The 25,651-nt window shown below is 32.0% G+C and overlaps 1 protein-coding gene across 1 annotated transcript; it reads left to right on the forward strand.

Annotated features, from left to right (window-relative positions):
- The first annotated feature begins 18,733 nt into the window (after positions 1–18,733).
- Positions 18,734–24,973, forward strand: LOC128388637 (uncharacterized). Its single transcript, XM_053348064.1, has 5 exons — positions 18,734–19,602; positions 19,675–19,844; positions 19,899–20,527; positions 23,115–24,668; positions 24,728–24,973. The coding sequence occupies exons 1-5, from the start codon at positions 18,734–18,736 to the stop codon at positions 24,971–24,973; spliced, it is 3,468 nt and encodes a 1,155-aa protein (XP_053204039.1).
- The last annotated feature ends 678 nt before the right edge of the window (positions 24,974–25,651 follow it).

Here is a 25,651-nt window from a genome sequence, read left to right on the forward strand (position 1 = left end):
CACTTATTAAGATCAATTATCATCCACAAATTAATCTTATCACTAATTAACAGTTAATCTTAATCTTAATCCTTCACATTGAATTGATTCTTTTAAATGATAATTTTGTGATGATGAGTAAAATTCATCCAAATGAATTTATCTCTCAATCATTTTCATCCTGGTGAAAAATTAGAATTAATTTCGAGTTGATTTTCATGATGATGATAGAAAAAATTTCTTTCCAATTACTTTTGATTCTTTAAAGTTGATTGAAGTTTTATATTCATGATGTTTGCCCATTTATAATAATGGTGGAAACAACAACTCGGAGTAAATTTAAATTTCCTGTTAATCAGGTGAGTGTAACAATTTAACAAACAATCAATAATAACTGTAATCAGTGAAGCTACATAAAGTTCAATTAGTGTGTAAATATGATTACAGTTATTATGATTACTATTACTTTTGGATGATAAAATTTGAGGATGAAAAAAGTTTTCTCTCAATCTTTCATATTTTTCACTCCCAGTGAATGCTGAGAAACAAGGTGAGGGTGGGAAGTTGTTGGTGTTAAGCTCAAGTGAAACTTTGATGTTATTATAACCATTGAATAATGTTGATAATGGTTTATCTTGTTCACAGATTGATATATATGGTAAATTGAGTTGGTGGAAAAATGAAAAAGGACGAAGAAGATAAAAGATGAGAAGGTGAGAAGGAAGAGAAAGAGAGAGAAGAGAGAAGAGCGAGAGAGAGAGAGAGAGAAGAGAAGATTTAGATTGGAAAATTTTTAAATCATCCAATAAATTTTCTCATCCTTCCTTATCCTCTCTCGCTCTCTCAATCTTTCTACTCCTCTGATTTTTCCATGTGATCATTTTCATGTATCTCTTTTGGATTATTTGTTGAAATATAATTTGCTGATTTTGCATCTTAATCCTAATCCAAATCTTTACCTTTGTTTATTTGTTTGTTTTTGGTTCTTGCGATAAATTGAACTGAGTAAACAAAAAACCATAGGTGACAAATTGATCAATGTGATTTTATGATTAGATTGAAGTAAAAGAAATGATATATTATTATAATTCTAACAATCTATTGTTATAAGAGAACTAATGTTTTCAAATATGAATAGATTTTCTCAGGTAAATATGAATGAATTATCATGAAAATTTAAATTGGAATTGAATATTTGAAGAAAAACCTTGTTCTATCTTTTATCGTATCATATTATTACAATTCGATGAGATTTCAGTTATAGCCCATGACCCAGAAGATTCAGCTCAATCAAAGTGAACAATGATAATCGAGTTCGCTTTTCATCATGAAAATTCAATGAAATACTTTGAATTCAATGAGAGCAACACTGGTTATTCATTTAAATATTCATGAATTTCAATTCAATCTCAATAAGTATCAGTATCGCTTAATTGTCTGGACGAATGGAAGAACATCTTATATTAGCAGTTTAGTGAGAAATAAATTTAAAAGAATTGCAAATCAACGAGAGAGAACTTATCTAACAATAACAACAGGTCATCATGAACTGAATGATTAAATAGACATTGTCCATTTTGGGTCAATGTTGATAACGAAAAATAAATCTAACGTAATATCAACATGGTAACTTTGGTCTGGAAATATCACCGACCGAAAAAAAGTGATGATAATGTTTACCATTATCATTACCCTTCATATGATATGATTATTGATAAATTGTTGCAGTTCATTTGGTTAAATGGCCTAGAAAATAATTGAGTAATATTTACACACAGAAATTAAAACAAATGTGGCAATTTATCATGAAATTAACAAAGATATGAGTGAGAATCATGTTGAACAAATTGAAAAGCTTATAACTTAATATTCATCATCATCAAAGTCATAATAATATTAATCTGATGATATCAATTTAATTAATCAGAAAAAAATTCATCAGAATCCACTTATTCCAATCACCTAACAAATATTCAACTCATTATGATAATCCTAGCTGTGAATTCAATCATAACTCATTATCCAAGATGATAATACTTACGAAACCTTTAAAATTTTCACGCTTAAATGTACATGAATTTCTGAGAAACAATTAGAAATTATCTATCGAATCAATTAATTAAAACAAATTGCCTCAAATTGAGCAAATTTTCCCGCTACAATCTAATGCTAGCCAGGTAAAACTGACCAGTAAAACCAAAAGTGACCACAAAACAATTGATTGTAAATCATAAGGTGACAAGTAATAAGAATTGTGAAGGAAAAGTTTTATGAGTCGAACCAGGAAAAACGAATCCGAGTGAGTATGATTTAGCTCTTCATGTTTTTTATTGTCATTTATTGTGATAAAATTTTAGAGCACGATAACAACCATGATGATGATGATGATTAGATTGAAATCAAAAGATGATAAAAAGTGATGGGGGTGAATTGATGAATGAGTATGTGAAGATAGCCTTCAAACCAGAGACAATCAATCATTTACAGTTTCATTTATACTTGGATTTTTCTTTCTTTCTTTCTCTCTCTTTATTATTATATCCCATGAAATATTATTTCCAATGTGATACATTACATAAATCATAACCTGGGAGGACTTTCCAAGCTCGATAAGTAGCTTTGTTGAAGAGAATTGCTCAATTCCAGACTGTCGTTTACAACACCAAAAATTAAGTTTGGTTAAGTACAGGATTTTTCCATTGGTAGAAAACTTTACTCAAATAAAGATCTCGAACTTACTAGGATCCAGAAATTAAGTCGGATTAGAAAACGTACCTAAATATCAACCTTTTACCATTTCTTTTGAACCATTTTTTAAAATATCAATTCAAGGTCTTTTAATTTCAGTACGTTCCTTGGTCTTCATCCTCATCTCCATGGTGTTCAGTAACCTTCGACCTTCCATTACTTTTCTATGCATGAAACAATAGACCTGCTGATACTGGAGCTCTCATTGAAGCCTCGAACCAGTGCATTCACTTCATCAAGCACTTGTTGCATCGGGATAGCTGCAAAATCGTCGTTCAGCCTTTTAAGCTGATCAATCATAATTTTTCTCTATTTCCTATTGAAAATTGAAAAAAAATTGAACTTCCCTCTCGAAAAGACAGTTTTGAAAGACACTCTTTCACATGAAGGCATTAAAATGACTTTTGAACGTCCTTTGGTAAACGACCTTGAAAATCGTAGGGTTGAGCGCTTCTATTCTGTTCAGTCCTCTGGTAAGTTTGACATTCATGTGACTTTTAGTTCTTGAGATATTTAATGAAATAGTCGCAGTGGATAAAAAAGACGCCCTCTACACCCCTATAGGGAAAGCAGCTATTAGTTAAAAAAATTAGGACTGAAACGCTTTAATAAGTTATAATAGTTCTGCAGAAATGTCAAGAATAACAGAGACCTTCATGAGCATTATTCTCATTATTTCCGGTAGATTGGAAAGTTTTCTAGTCTGATATCAAGCAATGAACTTGTCAACATTATAACGATGTATCTTACTGATTACCATGATAATCAGATCTTGAAGATCTTTTAGCAATACATATGATTAAAGTAAACAAAGGTAGACACACACACACATATGAACAAACAATCAATAAAGAGCAATCAAGTAAAATTGAAGCAAATTAAAAGGTCTAGTTATTGATTAGCTGATCCCAAAAGGGAATCAAGATGAAAAAAGGCTCTCGAGTAACAGAAACGTTTTATATATTAGAAGATAACAAAGTTTATTGGATTCTGGTTTGAACGCTTAAATTGGAGGATTTGATTAACCTGTTCTTTTTATGTCTTCTTCCATCACCCATTTACCACTCTCTCTCATCCCACCCCACCTTTCTATTTAATCTTACAAGTTGAATCTTGTCATAAATAACAAGCAAATAAAATCCAATCAAAATCTTTCTGGTTTTTTTTTGGTTCATTATTCAAGGTAACAAATAGAGAGCGTTGGAAAAATAATAATAATAACATAAAGGTAACAGTTTAAAATGAACTTAAGTAAACATGATAAATATTTATCAATACTTGTTACTTTAAATCGTAAATTTATTCAGCTGATTCCATGAGAATTCAATAGGTGAAAGAAAATAAAGTCAAAATTTCACCTTGAAAGGCAATTTTTTCATTCCTTCTTGTTGAGTAATGAATAATTACCAATGTGTTATCATAATTTTCACTTACCATTTTCTAGGGATGAAAGATGAAAACTAATAATATTTGATTTGAGGTGAAAACTCACTTGAACTTATAGATTTTTGGATTCTTTTATTCAGATTATATTCACTTTAATCATCTTCATGAACACCACAGAAATGTAATCCTGTAAATTATAATTAAATGGATATTTTGTTTTTGTTACTACTCTCACACCAGGGAATCTCAGCTATTCTGATTCTATTGGTTTCATTATATTATACAAAAGAGGGAGATTGAAAGTTGATTCAACTTTCCCTGTTCTCATGATTTTCGCAGTGTATTTTTTACTCTTGTAATTCTTGTATTGTTTATTACGATTGTATTTTCCCATCACAGACTATTGTGATTGACAAAGTTTATCCATTACATTTAATACTTAATTTTTGTTTTCTCTCTTTCTTTTCTTTCTTTTTTTTCGCTCAAAATTAACTGACCAAACACACTGTGTGAGTGAGTGGACACACTGGAAGAATTCAATCAATTACCCAACATTAACCTTTTTACATTGAGAAGAAATTAGAGAAAGATAAAATCACTTTCTATTTAGCCACTAGTTCTGAAAAACCGTTAACCAGAAACTCACAGTGAAACATTAGGATAAAGATAATCATCTCTGCATCAACCATCTTCTCATAATCATCATGAGCATCATCTTCCCTGTAATAATACATGTATTTATCCTTCACTAATTTTATTTCATCTCATTGATTATCATCCTACTGTTGCTTTAACTGTTATAATCATGATAACTGTTAATATTGAACAACTAACAAACTCCCATGTTTGTTGTAAAAACTTTACTAATGTTATTTTATGTTTATTGGTATTGAAAAAAAAATACCCTGCAAATATTGGATGGTGGTTGTGGTGGTGGTGGTGGTGGTGGTTGGTTGGAAGAGGGAACAGTAAGGAAGGAGCAAGAAAAAGATGAAGATGAAGATGAAGACAGTAAAACAAATACTAGGAAGATAATGAAGACAGAGAAAAGTCAGAAACAAAAGTAACAGGAAACAATCATCAACAAGTGAATGAAATAAATGAGAGTGGGAAAGGATCAGGATGAGGATGAGGATGAAAGAGAGGAGGTTTTTTTGTTGCTCTGTCAGAGTGGAATCAAGGGAGAGAGGGAGAAGTGTAATATCACAATTGAATTTACATTATTATTATTACACACAAAATCGATTAACCTTATTTTCACCATTGGATTCAAATGTTTTACCTCCCAATGAGAGAGCAATAGTTAAGGGAGAGGGTGAAGTTCATGAAAGTGAATTCATTTGATGCTCTCAAAGTCATCATGATGATAAAGATAATGATGAGGATGATAATTCATCAAACGATGATAATAATAAATATATTACATTGAATAACATACAGTTCAGAGGGAGGAAGAAATAAAAACGGATATTGAATTCTGAGTAACACTGGAAATGCCATAATGTTCAGGATGAAACTAAAGGAAGAAGATGAGACCTTATGAGTTTTTTCTCTCTCTCTCTCTCTCTTCATCCATGTTTACTACATGATGATGATGATTTTGTACCATGTTAACTACATGTTAATGTTCAATCAATGAAACCAAAAGTATTTGAACTTAACCTGGAAATCAGAGAGAGAGAGAGAGAGAGAGAGAGAGAGAGAGAGATTCCAACAACAATTAACTAGATTTTCTTTCTGTTTTTTTCTCCCTCGTACCAACTGAAAGAGGAAAATGATTAAATCATCATCAATCTAATCAAAAGGTGGAAGACTAATTAAGAATCAAAACATTTCCTCTTTCAGAGTTTAAATTGTAATTAATTACCTTGAATTGAATAGCTGAACTTTTTATTTACCGTTAACACGGTGATGATTATTATTGTCATGAGAAATCAATGATTTCCAATGAGATATAATCAATTGTTTTAGATGAAAAATATATTTATTCAATTCTCGTGAAACTATTTACATGAAATTCAATTGATGAGAAATTGAAAGTTTCCAATTTTTTCGTGGAAATCTTTTCTCTCTCTTTTCTTGTTGTATCTTTTTTTCATAAAAGAAAATGATGCAATTTAAATTCTATTCTATTTCATAGTCTCGCTCATTTCCGCTTCGAATCTTTTCACTTTCTTCTACTTTTCATCTTCATCCTTTCCTCTTCCTTAAACAATCTCATCATCTTCTCTTGTTGTTGTTGTTGTTGCTTTTTTTTCAGCAAACAGTTTCACGGACAATAAAGCAAATGTTGTCGATGTCGAATTTTTTTTCTTGCTCCTTTGACTCAAAAGTAACATGATGATGAGAAACAGGAAGAAAAAAGTTGAAAGAAAAGATCAAGTTAAGAGAATGATGAATAATTCTGAGTATCATGTTGTTAGTTAACTCATGGTATCATATTATATTCTAATGATGGTGATTAGGTGAAAAATTGGATAAATGAAATGAACTTTTTTCTTTGATTTGAAACTTGGAAAAAAAAAGTTTTCCACCACTTTCATAATCTCGAATTTTGGGAAAAAACTGAAACAATAACTAATTCCATATCTGAATATATGTGTATTAATATCTTGTAATACTTTTCTCTATGGAAAATGCCTCACAATTTATTCAACTGAATTCTCAGTTCTAATCCCAGAATTTTCATTTCCAAACTAACACACATACGGAAAAAAGCTCATCAGGTTCATTGGGATGAAATTTTTTTTCCATGTAACAAAATTTTCCAACTTATATATCTCTGAATCACTCATCACCATGATAACTGAATATCTTATCCATCATTTATCATGATTTCTTCAAAAAAGTAACACTGAATAAACTGTTGTCTTTCAATTTCATCACTGATTGTTATAAGAAGATATTATTACAATTAGATTCATATCTCCATCTTAATGATAACTTAAGCTCTTGTTGTTGGAAGAAGATGAAAAAAAGTTATTGAGTTTTCTGAAATGGAAACTTGGTTTTTTTTCTCTTCCTTTCCTTATCCTGAACTTCAGGGAAAGTTCATCAATCAACATTCAATTTGCAAGTAGAAGATAAGTTTTTGTTTCCTTTCAACAGGCCAGAAACAACTCATCACTTTAATTTACTTCATTACTGAAAACCATTTTTCATTTGGAAAATTCATATTAATATGATGTTATCATCATCATCTTGATATGATAATAATAGTTTTCAATGGTCTGTCGATCTGCCAGAAAAACTGAATATTCAAATAAGCCACCGCCGGTATCACTGAAACTCCCACCATCTCTTCAGAGTTTCTGATAATCCAATGTATTTAATTGTCATTTTTTACCAGACCAGAAACGGAAATGATACTTTGCAAATCTCAATACACAAAGAAACTTATCTGAAATGGTGCTGGGTAAAAGTTAACGGTAAATTCATATTCCATATGGTTGGAGAAACTTTCAATTGAATTACAATTTGGATGTGAAAATAATTTTAGGCTCAAACAAATTGATTTATTGATTGTTCCCATTTAAATTGATCCAATCCATTTACCATTTAATTAAGTTGATTGTTTTCATTTTATTGAATCAAAGTTTCAAGTTAGTTGAAGTTATGATCTATTTTTATGCAGAATTTGGTGTTTATCATGAATATATGATATTCTCAAGTGTTAAGATTATACAAATTGATGATGATGATGATAATGGATTGAGGGTTGGGGATTAGATTAGGATTGGAAAACCAATGTTTACATTTAGCTTTTGATTGTTAAAAGTCAAAAGTGATTTGATTTTTGGTATAACAATTGAATTTGGTGATTTGCAATGATTAAAGTTGAAAGTTTTGCAAAAATTTGAATGATTGTGAAAATTTTTCACTATTTGCATTTTCACATTTAAATTGGATTCATATTGTTAACAATCAATTTGATTTGGGTTAAATTTGCCACCTTAAATGTATAATATAATACAATCAGTTAACTTGATTGGGTTCAATTGTTATTGTGCTTTTTTTTTGTCTGTACTTTTCAGGTGAAAGGTCAAAGTGTTTGGTCTCATATCTTATTTATCTTGATAGAGGAAAAGTTTCAATAATATTTACATTACTATTCAATTATTACACTAGACTGAGAAAATTAGAGATGAGAGGAGGATAATGATGATGGAGACGGTGATGGTTAGTGATTTGGTTATGGTGGAAACAAAAAAAAGTGAAGTGTTTATTATGTAAGTATATTAATGTGATTGTAAATAGTACTAAGTATCCATGATAAATTTGATTGTAATGGTTTAGGTCTATGGACAAGTCGAGATAAATACTTAAAATCTCGTGGACTTACAAGTGAAAAACAAAGCGAATGGTAAATATTATTAGAAGAGGCAAATCAACAATCCGAGACTAGTAAAGTTGATAGAGAGATGATGATGATGATGAGATGATAATGATGTTCCGGTTACCATTAAAGTCGAATTTTTCTTTCAGATAATAATTGTCCTAGGGAATAGTTTACATCGGGAAGAGGAGGAAGAGACGAGAGAGAGAGAGAGAGAGAGAGAGAGTATGTGTGGGGTGGGAACATTGATTATGGTTAAGTCAGTGACTCTTGTGGCTTTTGGCTTGTGGTTTTTCAGGTCTTCAGGGTGGAAAGTGGGTGTAAGAGACAGAAGATCATGTAAGTAATGTCACTCTCACTTTCTCTCTGTCTCTTTATCTGAGTTTCCAAATAATCATTTTCCGCTATCCGGTTTAATCTTCAATTTGGTTATCATCATATGAACAAGATGATGATGATGATTTTCTTGTGCAAGAAAAGAAAGGAAAAAGGAAGAGAAGAAAAAAAAGATTATCATCATCATTATCATCTTCATCATCTCTATCCATTCAATAGATTGATGTATTTTTAGACTGATAAATGGAAACCGGAAGCTTTTAGTTTAATATACAAAATGGATTCTCAAAAAAAAGTATCGTTAATTTATCCTGTTATTAGGATTTTGTTAGAAGACTAAATTGTGATTAGATTATTTGAAAATGATAATTAACTTAATTTTCTTGGTAAAAACGTTCAATCTCACAAACAATCAATTCTTATGTAAATTAGTTGACTTTAAATGGTAATTGTATGATTACAATTTCAATGGAAATCAATTACGACAGATAAAAGTTAATTGTTATTGACAATTAATTGTTTCTCTCTATTTTTATTGTTGATATTTTTCTTGTTCCGGTCTCATTATGATTAGTTGATTAGTTTTTAATATTACTATTTTTATATTTAAGATAATAGGAAATTTTTATTATCATCATCATGATAATTTATTTGTATGATTAGTTTTCAGGATTGATATTATTAAGACGATAGTTTAATGTTTAAATCTAATGATTTGTTGATTGTTATAATAGGTTGACATTAATTGTTGACTTGTTGAATATAATCCTTGTTTTATTTATTATATTATTAATAATATTCAGCACACTTGGTCATATATTAATTGTCTCAAGTGTTTACTTACAATTCAATAGTAAAGGTAAATTTACCTGATAATAATTATCATTATTCATCAATGAATCTCAGTCTGAAAGGTAAATATTAGTGAATGAAAATATTACATCAACAGTTTCATTTATAATATAAATGAATTGATTATCTTGATGTGTATAAACTTTGGTATCGAAAAAAAAAACTTGATTGACTTTTTACCCTTGGAAATTTTCATGGAGAATCATGATTCAAATGAGATATTTATTAATATATGTGGTGTTTGTTATGATTATGGTGCAATAATTTATTCCCATTCTAGAGGATGACGAGAGATATTGGTTACCTAATATTAGGATTAACTGAGCAACAGGGGAACCTGAATGTTCAGATAAATGGTACAGAATATGATTCCATTTTGTTCATGTGTAATATATGAATTGAATAAATATACATGATGATGATAGCGATGATAATATAACTCTAATTTGAATGGGAGAAAAGTAAGTAACCAGATTGAGTATCAAGTTTTACGAAGATGATGGTTTCGGGATGAAGATGATGATGATGATGATGATGAGAATAGAAATAGAAATAGAGAAAACAAAGAGAATGGAAATCCTTGATTGAGAATAAATAAATAAGGATGATGAAGAGATGAGTAGAGGGATGATGATGATGATGATGATGTGTGGGTGGAGAAGATGGAGGAAAAGAATGATCTGTAAATCGAAAGTGTGTATTTTTCTCTGAACAAGTTACCATTAAGTACCATTGCTTTTTGCTCTTTGATAATTTAAGCCTAAATGAGTCTTATGAATAGGAAGTAACAATGTATTCAGTGTTCATGGTGATGATGATGAAGATGATAATGATGATGATAGGGATGATAATACAGATAAATGCAATGAAAAACCAGTTGGAAATGGGTTTACATTGAAAGACCATAAAATAGCATTGGGAATCACCTTTTGTTTAGGAAATCGTCTTTTGGGTTACTCTTTATATTTATTATTTTTTTTTGTTCTCTTCTATTCTTCCTACCCATCCCCTCACCTCGTGGATTTCATGATGTGATCCTCATCATGTAATCAACAATAACAGTTTGGTAACTGTTAACTGTTACGGAAATGAGAAGGTTAAAAAGTTAAGAAAGTAAAAGATGAAGATGAAGATGAGGATGAGGATGAGAATGAGAAAAGGATAAAGGATGAAGATAGAGAGAGAGAGAAAGTAAAGGGAGTGGGAATTGGAGGAGGAGAGGGATTTTTTCAGGATAAAATCCATGAAAGTGTTCAATGTATGTGTAGTAGCCTGAATATCCTCTTGAGAGTGATATTTAAGATCAAATGAGTTCAAGATTTGTTTCTCTTCCTTTTTTTTCATGATAGAAAATATTATTTCTACCCCTTGTATTTATATACCATCATCATCATGGTTATTATCTGAACTGAACTTTTTTTTCTCTGAGCATTATTATTATTATTGTACCTTAAGTTTCCCCTTCTCCCCTGAAATAATAATGATAATACATTAACCTGTTAATGTATTATTATGATTCGTGACCAGTTTAGGTGATTCTCAGCTTGACCATTTATCAATCTAATTCATTTCAACCTTTCCCCTTTCCTTTTGTCCACTCTAGCAACTTTTACCCTCTCCCTCCCACCCATCAGTTGACCTCTTTGCTTGAGCACATTAATATATTTATTTTTTTATTCTTATTGTTAACTGACCATTTAATTAATTAGACTTTAAATTTATTACATTCAATTACTTTTTGGTATAACTGTTACTGATTAGCATGGATTAACTCTTGAATTTTTATGCTTAATCTTGGAGATTGTAGCTTATCACCTTAATTTGAGGTCACTATTCGAGGTCAGGATCGTTATAAGAAATGTTGAGAATCAAAATGTTATATGCAACAATTTCAGGGAATTTGTAGATTGCAAGGAGAAAAGAATCTTCATAGAACTTTGGAACTTTTTATCTCTGGAACAATTCTCCATGTATTAATAATATATAGATGATATTCTCATGGAAAATAATAATATCATTGAATTTGAATGTGACAAAGGTGACTTTTGGACATCTCTTCCAATGGACAAGTAAATAACGAAGTAGAGTTGAGTAAAATTTTCTTATTCCAATTTTAAAGAAAGAAAATAAAACCTCTGACAGAATATAACTTGAAAAGAGAGATTCTGAAAGCTCTGAAAGTTCTGAATTTATATATGTATCATGAACTGTCGGGGTCAAGAAACTTGTTCTGTCCATCCGTTGGTCAAACTGTTCATCTTAATATTATTATTATCAAAGTAAATCAAATGTAATAACATGAAAACTTAAACAATAATAACTTACCCTGGGTTAGCATTTGATGAAGAAAAATTCAAAAGGAAAATAAATTCTGAACTCACAATGAATCAGATTGAAGTTTATATTGTTTTTTTTTCTCACTCAACTTGATCAATATTAGATCATATTTATTTTCTTGCTTTTCTGTTCATGATTACATTTCATCATGAAATTCAACATACAGAACAAAAACAAATTGGAAACATTAAAAGTCTATGTTATCATCATACAGATCATTCTCATTCATCCAGACACATTATCAAGAATCATCAGAATTGATGATCATGAAGATGATCAATATGGAGAAAAATCTAAACAATAGCAACTCAATTTCATGGAGAGAAAATTTTATCCCAATGAAAATAATATTACATAAAGAATAATAGTGATGATAATAATAATAATAGTAATATTAAAGTTCTCAAACATCCAAGAAAAGAATATGATATTTTTTTTTTGAAGTTCTCATCACCCAAGAAGAGCATCACATTTTCATTGGTCATTCTTGGTCTGTCTTCTCATCATTATGATGCCATCATGATTGTGTCACCATTGTCAACCTGATAATCTTTCAATTACCTGAATACTAGAGTTAATTTTATCCAATTAAATGGAAGAGAATATAAATTAAAGTTGAAAAAAGAAGAAAAAAGTTTATTCGATAATAAAAGTGACACCAAATGGGAATCAATATTAATCATGATCCCAGAACTTTTCAAGTTAATCTTATTTGTATTATCATCAACTCGAATATAAATAACAAATATTATCTGGTTTGTCATTTATTTTCATTCAAAGTAATTTGATTACACAATCATAATAATCACTATCATCATCATCATCATCATCAGGATAATTCTGGGCTACACCTCTTTTTATATCCTCAACTTTTCAAGTCAAACGTTAATGTTTATCATTATTATCATGATGATTATGATGATGATGATATAGTTTTAGGTCATTAAGGTCAAACGTCAAATGATAAACTAATAGTAAACTGTTGATGATTATTTTTTGGTTACCAATGGTTACCAATAAGATTATCATTTCCTTTACTATCATTATTCAGAATCATTTTTATTATTATTATCAACATGATGATTTAGCTTATAGACAATTAGTTTGTTTTTTTTGCATCTCTCTCTCTCTCTCACTCATGATAATGATCATGATCATCTTCATCTTCATCTTCATCATTTGATTTGATTTGATTTGATTCTCATTTCATTTGGATTAAATCACTTTTCATTCAGAGTCAAAGTAAATCATCAACATCATGAAATAATCATTGAATTAGGCGGATAATAATATAAAAGACAGAACTTTTTTCTTCTTCTTCCCATCATGATAATAATCATGATGATAATTCTGTGTTATTATCTCTCTCGCTCTCTCACTTCTTGAGTTTTATCTTCCCATTTAATTCCACTCATACTCTTAATTCATTGGATATAATATATACTCTAATAATCATCATGGTGCTTATAATGAGTTGTGATAAAATTCTGATAGATTCTTAGATTTTGAGTAAACAGAAAGCAAAAAATTATTAACTCAGAATCCTGATGATTTATATCATTTGAAATTCACCATTCAAATGTAAATATCTTAATTGTAATTGTCTGTCACTTCTGAACAATTGAACAATAATCATTTCATCAAATTGAACATTGGACGAGATGAAAGTTTCCAATTTCAAGTTAATTTCCGTTTCCTTCCAATCAAAATATCAAATAACACAAACAAACAAAGAAAAGTCAATCACTGAAATTGACAATCTAAGATAAGATTCAAGGTATTACATGATATATGTTATATTAAATGAATCATTATCAATGAAAAATACCTGTAGCTAGACAATTAACTTATTCCGTTAAGTTGATTGTTTCATTTAATATAATATGAATCAAATTAGAATGACAATCTTATCTCATATGTATATGATACAATATTGTAGCTGATCAATCAATTGATTGTCCACACGCAACTGATTATCATGATTATTATCTCATGCTAATGGAAGGTAAAACTTTATCCAATAATTTCATAGTTTCATCATTATAATTTCATTGATGAAATTGATTCCACCTTGAATAATAGTCTTCATAATGAAATCTATTCAGTAATTACTAGATATTAAACTACTGAATCCTCTGTAAGTTAATATTACTATCTCATGAATAGGAATATGAATAAATATGATCAGCATTATGTTTCCGTTGATTGTTATTAATTCTGTTTCTTGATGATAATAATAATAATCTTCAATGTGAAAAGCATATGCTGATATATATGACAATCAACTTTGTATTGTTATGATTAACTTTGATTATGTTTACAATACTGGTTGATTTATCTTTGATTGATAATCATCCGCCATTTTTAACATTCAGTATTATACTGGTTTCCATGATAATCTCATTGATTTACTGATTATTATCATGATAATTGTGTTGATTTCAAGATAATGTTTAAAGATAAACAATTTTCAATTGTTATCGATTATTTATCATTTTTGATAATAATCATATTCATCATCATGCTGTCAGTATATTTGTGCTTTCACAATGATTTTTGATTGTTACAATTTAACACAACTATTATCAAGTGAAAGTTGATAATTGTTATAAACACTGAACAACAATTTAGATTGTGAATGTTACCTCAATCAAATTGAATCAATTTACCAAAGGTGATGATTGATTTTAATCAATTTCCTCTCATGATCAACTATTATTACTTAGAACTGACAATTTTAAGTGTATTTGTCATTTGAAATAGTAGTAAAAAGCAACAATCTAGACCACTTTTCTCTTTCTTTTTCTCTTTCTTTTTTTACCTTTCTTTTTCTCTTTCTTTTTGGCAACAATCTAGACCACATTTTGTTTCGTCTCTAAAGACAATAGGTGTCGTGTAGTATATAAGTATGTGTCCGAGTGTAATGATGATTAGATTAACAATGGTGTTGACTGAAGATATTGTAGTGAATAATATTGTAATGTCATTTAAATTGAGTGATAAGATAGACCGTGTCAAGGTGAAGGAGAGTTTTCCATCAGTTAATTACCCAAAGCGTTTTTCTGGTGGAATATTAAAGTTAGATGGTGGATGTTTATTGATATTTAATTCTGGAAAGATAAACGTCACTATCGTATCCTTTACTCATGATTTCACGGTTGAGTGATTCCAGCACCGCTGGAATATGACGGAAGAGTTTAGAGTCAATTAAATGAACTTGATGTAACATAATTAAGAGGCCCATGTCTTAGTCATATCCTTTACTCTTGATTTCACGGTTGAGTGATTCCAGCACCGCTGGAATACAAGGGAAGAGTTTAGAGTCAATTAAATGAACTTAATGTAACATCATCAAGAGGCCAATGTCTTAGTCATATCCTTTACTCTTGATTTCACGGTTGAGTGATTCCAGCACCGCTGGAATATTAGGGAAGAGTTTAGAGTCAATTAAATGAACTTAATGTAACATCATCAAGAGGCCCAAGTCTTAGTCATATCCTTTACTCTTGATTTCACGGTTGAGTGATTCCAGCACTGGAATACAGGAAAGAGTTTAGAGTCAATTAAATGAACTTAATGTAACATCATCAAGAGGCCCAAGTCTTAGTCATATCCTTTACCCTTGATTTCATGGTTGAGTGATTCCAGCACCGCTGGAATTTTCATGTGAGAGTTAATTAGATGAATTGTCGGTCTTTGTATCATACTTGTAATAATTGTCTTACCCAATAGATAATTATTTCCGTTTTGGACTAAGAATGGTGTAGACAAACTCTTCAGAGATGAAACGCTAGAGCTGAGAGTTGAGGGAGCAAGGCTCACGGGTATAAATAGATTGAATAGAAAAGTCTTCAGTCAGTCTCGATCAGTCTCCAGTTGCTGCTCTTTCTTTTGTTTGTTTACAAGTCTTTTTTCATCTCAATCTTTTTTACTCTGTTGAAATTTGGTGGATAACACGACCAAGAGATACAAGGTAAATTACATGAATATTGTTTGTACGATTCCTGTTGATAATTCATCTCCAAGTTTAGATTATCCTTTAAATTTTGCCGACTTTAGTTTTTCAGTAAGTGACTTTTCAGCTATTTACAATCAAGAGATCAAGAGAAAAATTGAGTGCATCAGCTGTTTCTTTTGATTCCATAACTCGATCCATCAAAGTGAATAATCGTTTGTTTTACGATTCATTGGAAGAAGCAGACGTTAATCTTGTTGAAGACATTTTCAAACATTTTAACAACAGGATTTACCTATTGAGATGAAAATCATCACTAAAACGATAAAAACAGTCTCCAGAGGTAAGGGAGCTTTGGTTCCAACAAAGGATATTAAGCCGAAAAAACCAGAACCAAAAAGGAAACTCAAAATTTGTTATTGTAAATTGTATTTACAAACATTGAAAAAAATTCATTTAAAAGCCGAAACAAAAATCTTTAATTGTAAACAATGTTTCAAGATGATAAATGATCAACATATTCTTGGTCATTTGAAATCAAATGAAATCGAATGTTCAATTGATTGTGATGATTTCACTGATGTAAAAATTTGGTTCATCAAGTGTAATCATCTCAAATTGATAATGAAAAATTGTAAAAATCACTCCAATTTTATGGAGTCGATGAAGAAAAAAATTTCTTTACAAAACACTCTTTTGAATAAAATTTCAAATTAAACTTGAATTATTTCTGTCTTTTTATTTTCTCAAGATGAATAAAAACATTTCACCGATAATGGAGAATTGGCCATCAAAGATGCTCAACTGTCTAAAACTTTATCAAACGATGAAGCTTGAGTTACACCGAATGATGACCTGTATTGACTTGACGGACGGGACTTGGTTGACGGCAGTTAGAGACGGATTTTTCCGTTTTGATAATTCGAATTATTTACAATGTTTTTGTTGTGGGCTACAGGTTTCAATTGACCTTCTACATAAAGACATTGTTCATTATCACGCAATCTTCAGCCCTAAATGTAGTTTTGTTCTCAAGAGAGAACCTAATCTAATTCTTCGGGTCGAAAGCCGATATTCATCGGTATGGTGATCCAAAGATTCTTGCTGATAGAGATGGTGAAACGAGACTTTGCCTTCCGATTTCATCCATCAATCAGACTCAAGATGATGAGATTCTACAAATATTTTCTGAAAAGAAAATTCTTAACCCAGAAAAGATATTTCAGCTCTATCAGCTTAGAGCAAATAGAATCTTTTCATTCGCTGGATGCAGTTTGAACATAAAGTATAAAAATTGGTTTGTCGAATCTGGTTTTTTCTGGACTGGGTCCAACAGAGTTGTACAATGTGCATTTTGTCGATTGGCTATTGATGGAAAACTCAAGAACCACCCAAGCGAGATTCATAATGAGTTGTCACCTGATTGCCCGTACATTGAAGAGGAAAGATTTCTTGTTGAAAGGCATCTTTGTTGTGTTTGCTTGGTACAAACTCATCAAGTATTGTATTTACCATGTAATCATCTTGCTGTATGTGTTTCTTGTGACAATACATTGAGTAGACTTGGTCAAGAGAATTGTCCAATCTGTAGAACAGGAATCGATGGCCGTATCAAAGTAATCAAACCTTAATGATTTGTATTAATTGAATAAATATAATCAATGAGTAAAATTCTGTTTCTTTTAATTATTCACGGTATCGGAAAGATAGTCAAGTGTAAACAGGACCAGGTGATTGAGCTCTTATAGTTAATCAGGTAATTATCTTCAATCTTGAAGAAAAGGAAGATAAAGTGGGTTGGGCTTTTCTTTTAGGGTATAAATATGAAGCCTCTTGAACAGAAATCTCATTCGAGATTCAAACTTCCAACAACTAACTTGAAATGGCTTCCAATGATATTCCTGACTCACCTGCTTCACCAGAACCACCTCAAGTTGTTCAACCTTCGGGACGAGCATCAACAAGTTTTGAGGATCGTTTTCAACAACTACTTTGTGTTGAACTTTCTCCGAAACTTTGGTTAACTGTTCAACGAGCAAAATCTTCAAATGGTGCTACATATATTGATCTTCGTCGTCGAATGGAAAGAGTAATCAATGGAGCTAAAACTCAAATACCAACTAAACTTGGTTTGTTTCTCCGTTACAACGAATACGACATGTTGAAACAAAAGTTGGTGAATCCTCCAGGAGATTTTGAATTGGCTTTGAATAATGGAAGACAAATTACTGGAAGATATCATGGTCGTTTTTTGGAGATACACTTGAAAGCTGGACACAAGGAGTCAAAGATTGGACTTGATTTAAATGAAATTGGTAAAATTGTTTCCCATTCAATTCCCAATCATATTTTTGCTGCAATGCAAGAAATAATTTGGGAATAAACTATTTTACTTTTTATTTATCATGTAATCTCTTTTATGTATCTCATTATATCTTTGGTGGAATAAAAAAAGCTGAGCTCACTTAATTAACCAGTTTCATCCTTTGATCAAAACCTGATTTTCAACAAATATAATAGACTTGGGTTTTCTAGGTGAGGGAGATAGTTTGTGCTCCCTAATTGAGTATAAAAGCTGAGATTTTCTTGTTTTAATCTCATTTATGATACCAATTATTTAGTTAACAATGATTCTTTTATCAATTGTTACAATTTCATTATTAGTACTCATTCTTCTTGTCCTTAGAATTATATTTATTGATATGGAAAAGATGAATAATCTCAAGTTAGCTTGAGACATGCGTACTAAGACTCAGTAAGATTGACTATATAAGCCCAGTTACTTTCTCAATGGAGTCTCAATCATGTTCAAGTGTAGTTACTGTGGACTTTCTTTTATCAAATTCAAGTCTTTGTTAATACATGAGGTAGAATGTGAGACTTTTAAATGTGAAAAGTGTAAAATAAGATTCAAGGACCGAGATACATACATTAACCATGTGATTACCTGTAAGACAATAGTCTCTCCTCTTGGTGATGTAGCTACCTTTAGGTTACATAAATTAGCTTATAAGGGAGTTCTCAAGATCTACGTTAAATTAGGAGAATGGAAATCACTCGAAAACTTATTCAACATGGAAAGTGTCAACATTGTAACCCTTTTCAATCATATACTCGAGAATATTGGATCATTTAAAGCTCAAGCTTGTTTACTCTTGAAATTCGTGAAACAGAAACCAGATGGAGACATTGACTCAACTGATGTCTATAAAGTTACTCAAAGTCAACCTCTGACACACACTTCTCAAGTCGGGAAATTGATTGATGAATGGGCAACAAATTTGGAACTTATCGTTGATCAATTTACTCAACGAGGGAGTGGTTGGGTTTTGTCAACAATCAAAATGCTGGAAATTCGAATTGGAAAACTAAAAGAATACAGTGGTGGTTGCTGTAACGTAAATTTACCTTTAATTTATTTACGAAAGAAAAGTTTAATTTCCCCCAAATGCAAGAAAGATTGTTTCAAATGGGCGGTTCTCATCTCTCTCCACCCACAAGCAAATCATGTTGGACGAATATCTCAGTATAAAAAATTTGAAAAGTTTTACAATTTCAATGACATTGGATCAATTACACCATTTTCAAAGATTAAATTTTTTGAAAAACGCAACAACATATCAGTTAATGTTTACACATCATCAGGAGGTAAAAATCAAAAAGTGGTTCCTTTGTTAGTCAACAAAGATAGAAAAAGAGCTCATGTTAATCTTTTTCTTTATAATGATCATTACTTTTCCATCAGCAATTTCAATGGATTCATGTTCAAAAATAACTCTTGGGAAAGATTTTTCTGTTGTTCATGTTTATCAGGCTTTAAAGAAAAATCAACTTTAACAAAGCATGAAGTTTATTGTAATGATAACTCAGCTCAACGAACAATTCTACCGGGCAGTGAAAATGTTCCAAAAATTTGTGAGTTCACACGTGTTGAAAAAACAATCTCCTACCCCTTTGTTATTTATGCAGACTTTGAAGCCTTGGTAACCAAGAGTGAAAATGTTTTGGGATCCAGTACATTTGAATACCAAAAACATGAAGCTTGCTCTTTCGGATGGGTTGCTGTTGATTGGACTGGAAAAATTTTGTTTCAAAAGTTCTATCGGGGAGAAAATGCTGCCGAAAACTTCATCTCTAGTCTCTACAAAGTATACAGTTCATTAAATGTTGATTTACAACAAAGAATCAAACCACCGATACTAACACCTGAGGAAAGATTAATTTATGAATCGACAACTAATTGTCATGTTTGTTTACAACCTCTCCTCCAAGATAAAGTCTTGGATCACTGTCATTTGACTGGTAAACTAAGAGGAGCCGCTCATAATCTCTGCAATTTAAAATTGAGATTACCAAATAGAATCCCTGTCATTTTCCATAACCTGAAAGGTTACGATGCTCATTTAATCATGAAAGGAATCAAGTCCAATACTGTGAGGAAGATTTCAGTTATACCTCAAAACACTGAAAAGTACATAGCCTTTTTCATGGACGATTTCATTTTCTTGGACAGTTTAGCTTTTCTGCTCTCCAGTCTTGATACTTTGGCAGGAAATTTACCTGATGAACATAAATCTAAATATTTATTACAAATGTTGGTAAGACTTCGGTATACGTCCGTTGAGCTAGAGGTCTGAAATTTTCTGTATGAATAGTCCATATCAAACTACATAATATGTGCGAGTATGGAATTGCGGAAAGATCTAGTTACTGAGTTACAGGGCTTCAAAAATGTATTTTGCCATAGAGGTCTATAGCAAAATTATATTTTTTACTGAACATAAATGGAAACTCGAATTGTGTTTTTACTCACATCACATAAAGTTCATATGCTGAACATCATTTTGTGATACTTTTGTGCGCATGCGCAGAACCGTTTATAAGATATATTGGTTTCAAATTGCGAAATTATGTAAAATCCATAGAATCAGCATCGACTTCTATTATAACCTTTAGAAATTGTTCGAACCACCATATAATTCAAGGTCAAATAGGAGGATACTAAAAAATGCATGAAAAAACATTTAATTTCAATTTTCGGTATAATTATTAGAGCATCGCTATATTATCCTTCTTTGTAATATTAATTCATGATATTGACGTAAGGAGCGCTGAAACAATAATAACAGATGTTTCAATGCTTAATCTGTCATTATTGTTTCAGCGCTCCAACCATCAACATTGTTTTTTTCTCTCTCTCTCATTTCTCACCACTCTCACTCACCACTCTCACTCACCACTCTCACTCACCACTCTCACTCACCACTCTCACTCACCACTCTCACTCACCACTCTCACTCACCACTCTCACTCACCACTCTCCATCTTCAACATCAACATCAACATCAACACCAGTGATGGCATCATCATCATCACCATCACCATATTCCTCCTCATGGAACCATGCTCGACTGGAGCATGAGGTCTGCAGCAGCAAGGAGCAAGCTGTGAGCTTTTGCAAGCAGCAAAGTCTCCTTAAGTCTGCTGTGGACTGCCAACATCACCGGGTCCCAATGAGATTTGATCTCAATCGTGGGCCATTTGGGACATACCGGTGCCCTCGCAATGAGCATCCATCATCGAGGCCATCAACCGTGAGTGCTGCCACAGGAACTTGGTTCGAAGGAGCCAAGTTCCAGCTTGTGGACATCCTCCGGCTGATGTACTCATGGTGTATGGATCACTCATATGAGGAGACTCAGAATGAGGCCCAAGTCTCCTCTAGCACCGTTGCTGAAGTCTTTGCACGGTGCCGCGAGGCGGTGGGCTTGATGTTCCTAGACCATCAGGGACACAGGGGTAAAATCGGCGGCCCTGGCCAAATTGTACAGATCGACGAGGCCAAATTTGGTCGTCGAAAGTACAACAAGGGCAGGGTTGTTGAGGGTCATTGGCTACTGGGCATGATAGCTGATGGCTCTGAGGACTTCCGTCTTGAGTTGTGCCCAGCCAACTCAAGGACCGCGGAAGCCCTCATACCCCTAATCAAGCGCCACGTGTTGGAAGGGTCCATTGTACGGACAGATGGGTGGCGGGCCTACAGGGGGTTGAGTGCTCATGGTTATGTGCACCAGTGGGTTGACCACTCAACAAACTATGTTGACCCGGTGACTGGTGTGCATACCCAGCGCATAGAAGCCTCCTGGAGACCGATGCGGGTCTTCTTTAGGGATAGAAGGGTTCCTAAAGAAGCATACGCAGACCATGTTGTTGAGTACCAATGGAGACGTTGGTGCAAGAAACAACAGGTCCACCCATTTGAAGGTCTTCTCAACGCCATCAGAGAAGCCTTCCCTGTCCATGCTCCAGTCGAAGACCCTTAAGATCAATGGTCCTGAGTTGGAGGACTCGAGAACAAAACCTTGGCCTACTAATATTCTTAGGCCCAGGCTTTGGCACCCAGTAAACAACACCTGTTTGGCCAGTAAAATCCAGCTCTACCTCCCGTGGTACTGGCTGTAATGTAAAGAGCTCTGTAAACTTTAAGTGATTACTATCAACATAACATGGAACACCATTTAAACACCTCTGCACTTAAACGGCGTGGTGCGGCCTCACTCCCCAAGTGGGCGTGGCCTTCACGCCCACTTGGGGAGGAAAGGATCAAAATTATTCTACTGGCGCTATCTGTTCTGTCAATCAAATCTGTAGCATTAGACATGATGTTTAATGGTACACAGAATATAATGCTGAAAATCAGAGTATTTATACACATTTTGAATACCCTCAAAACGAACGAATAGTAAAATATGATGATCATAGCAATGATTGGTCATAATCTGTAAAAGTATCTATAAATACACCTCAAAATGAAAGTTGAAGCTGTGTCATTTATAACACTCATTTTTATGAGCAGAATGTACAAGGTTAATTCTTAGTTAGCGAAAAAACAAACAATCGTTCAATAGATTTCATGATAATCATCACTTTTCCATTGTGAATCAAATTTTTTTACATTTACTACGTTCTATCTTATAAACGGTTCTGCGCATGCGCACTAAAGTGTCACAAAATGATGTTCAGCATATGAACTTTATGATGTGGTAAAACACAATTTGAGTTTCCGTTTATGTTCAGTAAAAAATATAATTTTGCCATAGACCTCTATGGCAAAACACATTTTTGAACCCCTGTAACTCAGTAACTAGATCTTTCCGCAATTCCATACTCGCACATATTATGTAGTTTGATATGGACTATTCATACAAAAAATTTCAGACCTCTAGCTCAACGGACGTATACCGAAGTTTAGCCCAAATGTTTAATGAGAATGATCTCCCTTTACTTTTATCTAAAGGATGTTTACCCTATGAGTACATGGACTCTTGGGATAAATTTAATGAGACCAATTTACCTTCCATTGATAAATTTTATTCACACCTCTCTCGTAAAACAATTGACGAATCAACATATACAAATCTACAAAAAATTTGGGACCATTTCAATTGTCAAAATCTTGGTGATTTTCATGACATTTATTTGAAAGTTGACGTTTTACTTTTAGCTTCAATATTTGAAAATTTTAGGTCAACTAGCTTGAAACAATTTGGTCTTGATCCATGTCACTATTTCTCAACACCTGGATTGACTTGGGATGCAGCTTTAAAAGTGACAAAAACAAAACTTGATTTACTAACTGATATTGATATGATTTTAATGATTGAGAATGGAATCCGAGGCGGAATCTCTTGTGCAATGACAAGACATGTAGTTGCCAATAACCCTCTCTCTGAAAACTATGATGAGGGTAAACCAAATTCATACATTGCCTTTCTTGACGTTAATAACCTTTATGGTTATGCTCTAAGTGATTATTTACCAATCAACAATTTTGAATGGGTAGCCCCTGAATTGTACTCTCAAGTGATTGAATCAATTTTACAAGGCCATGATTCAAGTATCGGATACATTTGTCAAGTTGATTTGATTTACCCGAAACATCTTCATGATCAACACAATGATTATCCCATGGCCCCTGAGAAACTCACTGTCGAAACTGAATGGTTGAGTAATTACCAAAAAAGATTAATAATTAAACTTGAGGGTGAAGGACTGAAAAGATGTAAGACTGAAAAGTTGATTCCAAATTTGAGAAACAAGAAAAATTACGTTGTTCATGAAAGAAACTTGAAATTTTGGTTGGAGAAAGGTTTAGTATTGGATAAGGTTCATTCAATTCTGAAATTTAATCAATCAAAATGGTTGGAACCTTACATTTCAATGTGTACACTTAATCGAAAACAGGCGTCTTCATCATTTGAGAAAGATTTCTGGAAATTGATGGTGAATTCATTATATGGTAAAAGTATCGAGGATAAACGGAAACACTCAAAAGTAAAGGTGATTACAAATGGTGAACAAGCGATCAAACAAATTCGAAAACCAATGTTTGAACATTTTTATATTCTCGATAATGATTTGGCAATAATTAAGATGCGTAAATTTGAAGTCAAATTGGATAAACCGATTTACCTTGGTTTTACTGTATTGGAATTATCAAAACTTAGAATGTATGAGCTTCACTATGATTACTTTTACCCTCGTTATGGTGATAAATTGAAATTAGTTTACACAGATACTGATAGTTTCATTTATTATATTCAGACTGATGATATTTATAATGATCTAAAGTCAATGGGACCAATCATGGACTTTTCCGATTACCCTCAAACACATTTTCTGTATGATCCTGTAAACAAAAAGAAACTTGGAGTCTTGAAAGATGAAATGAATGGTCAAGTAATTGACAAGTTGTTGCCATTAAATCAAAACTTTATGGAATAAAATATGGATCAAAGACTAAAAAGACGGCCAAGGGAACCCAAAAAGCAACAGTTCGTGATGAAATTTGTATAGATGATTACAAGACCTGTTTATACGACAGCATTTTATTCAGACATGATAATCATAGATTACAATCTAGACACCATCAAATCTCTGGAATTAAAACAAACAAAATATCTCTATCACCATTAGATGACAAGAGATTCATTCGTGAAGATGGAATATCAACATATGCTTTTGGACATTATAAAATTGTTTAATAAATTTTGTTTAATATGTAATCATTAACTTTTTTTTACATTTAATAAGTGGAAATTTAAATTATTAAAATGTGATTCCAGAAAAAGGATACAATAGTAACCACATTTGATTGATAAATCACCTTGAAATATATTTTATTATATTTAAAGTGATTCTTACAATTTCTTTCGAAAATAGTTATTTCATCAGGGGATGAGTACCAAATGAGTCGAAATATTCACCATTACCATACTCTGAGACAAATATCGCTGTCCAATGAGAACCTGGTTTCCAGCTAGGATCTAGATTGATTACAATACCAAGGGTTTCTCAAATAGTTCAAAGGTAACTTATCAATTGATAATACACCTTTAAATTGACGAAATTTATTTAGATAATTTTCAATGTCAACTGTCGATAAAGCCATCAATAATCTGTTGTTATATTCCTTGAAGAATTTATTTGAATCACACTATCATATATTCCAAATACAATCATGTGTAATCCTTCAGTCAGAGCTTCAGTAAATTGTATATCAATTCGAGCACTTCCCCTTTTAATCATTGAGAGAGCACCAGAGTCTGTTGCCAAAGTACCATCATCTGTAAGATCAAATACAAACAATGGGTACTTGTCAGCATAATCAGAGTACTTGATATTAATTTATGGCATTCCAAACTCTTGATTCATAGCCCTGA

The sequence above is a fragment of the Panonychus citri genome, unplaced genomic scaffold (assembly GCF_014898815.1).
Source record: "Panonychus citri isolate SS breed McGregor unplaced genomic scaffold, ASM1489881v1 Contig00101, whole genome shotgun sequence".
Classification (NCBI taxonomy): domain Eukaryota; kingdom Metazoa; phylum Arthropoda; class Arachnida; order Trombidiformes; family Tetranychidae; genus Panonychus; species Panonychus citri.

Coding starts and splice junctions, on each gene's coding strand:
- LOC128388637 (XM_053348064.1), top strand. CDS start 18,734: ATGTTCAAGTGTAGTTACTGTGGACTTTCTTTTATCAAATTCAAGTCT. Junction 19,603..19,674: donor AATCAAAAAGTGGTTCCTTT/GTTAGTCAACAA, acceptor CTTTTCCATCAG/CAATTTCAATGGATTCATGT. Junction 19,845..19,898: donor TGAAAATGTTCCAAAAATTT/GTGAGTTCACAC, acceptor TTATTTATGCAG/ACTTTGAAGCCTTGGTAACC.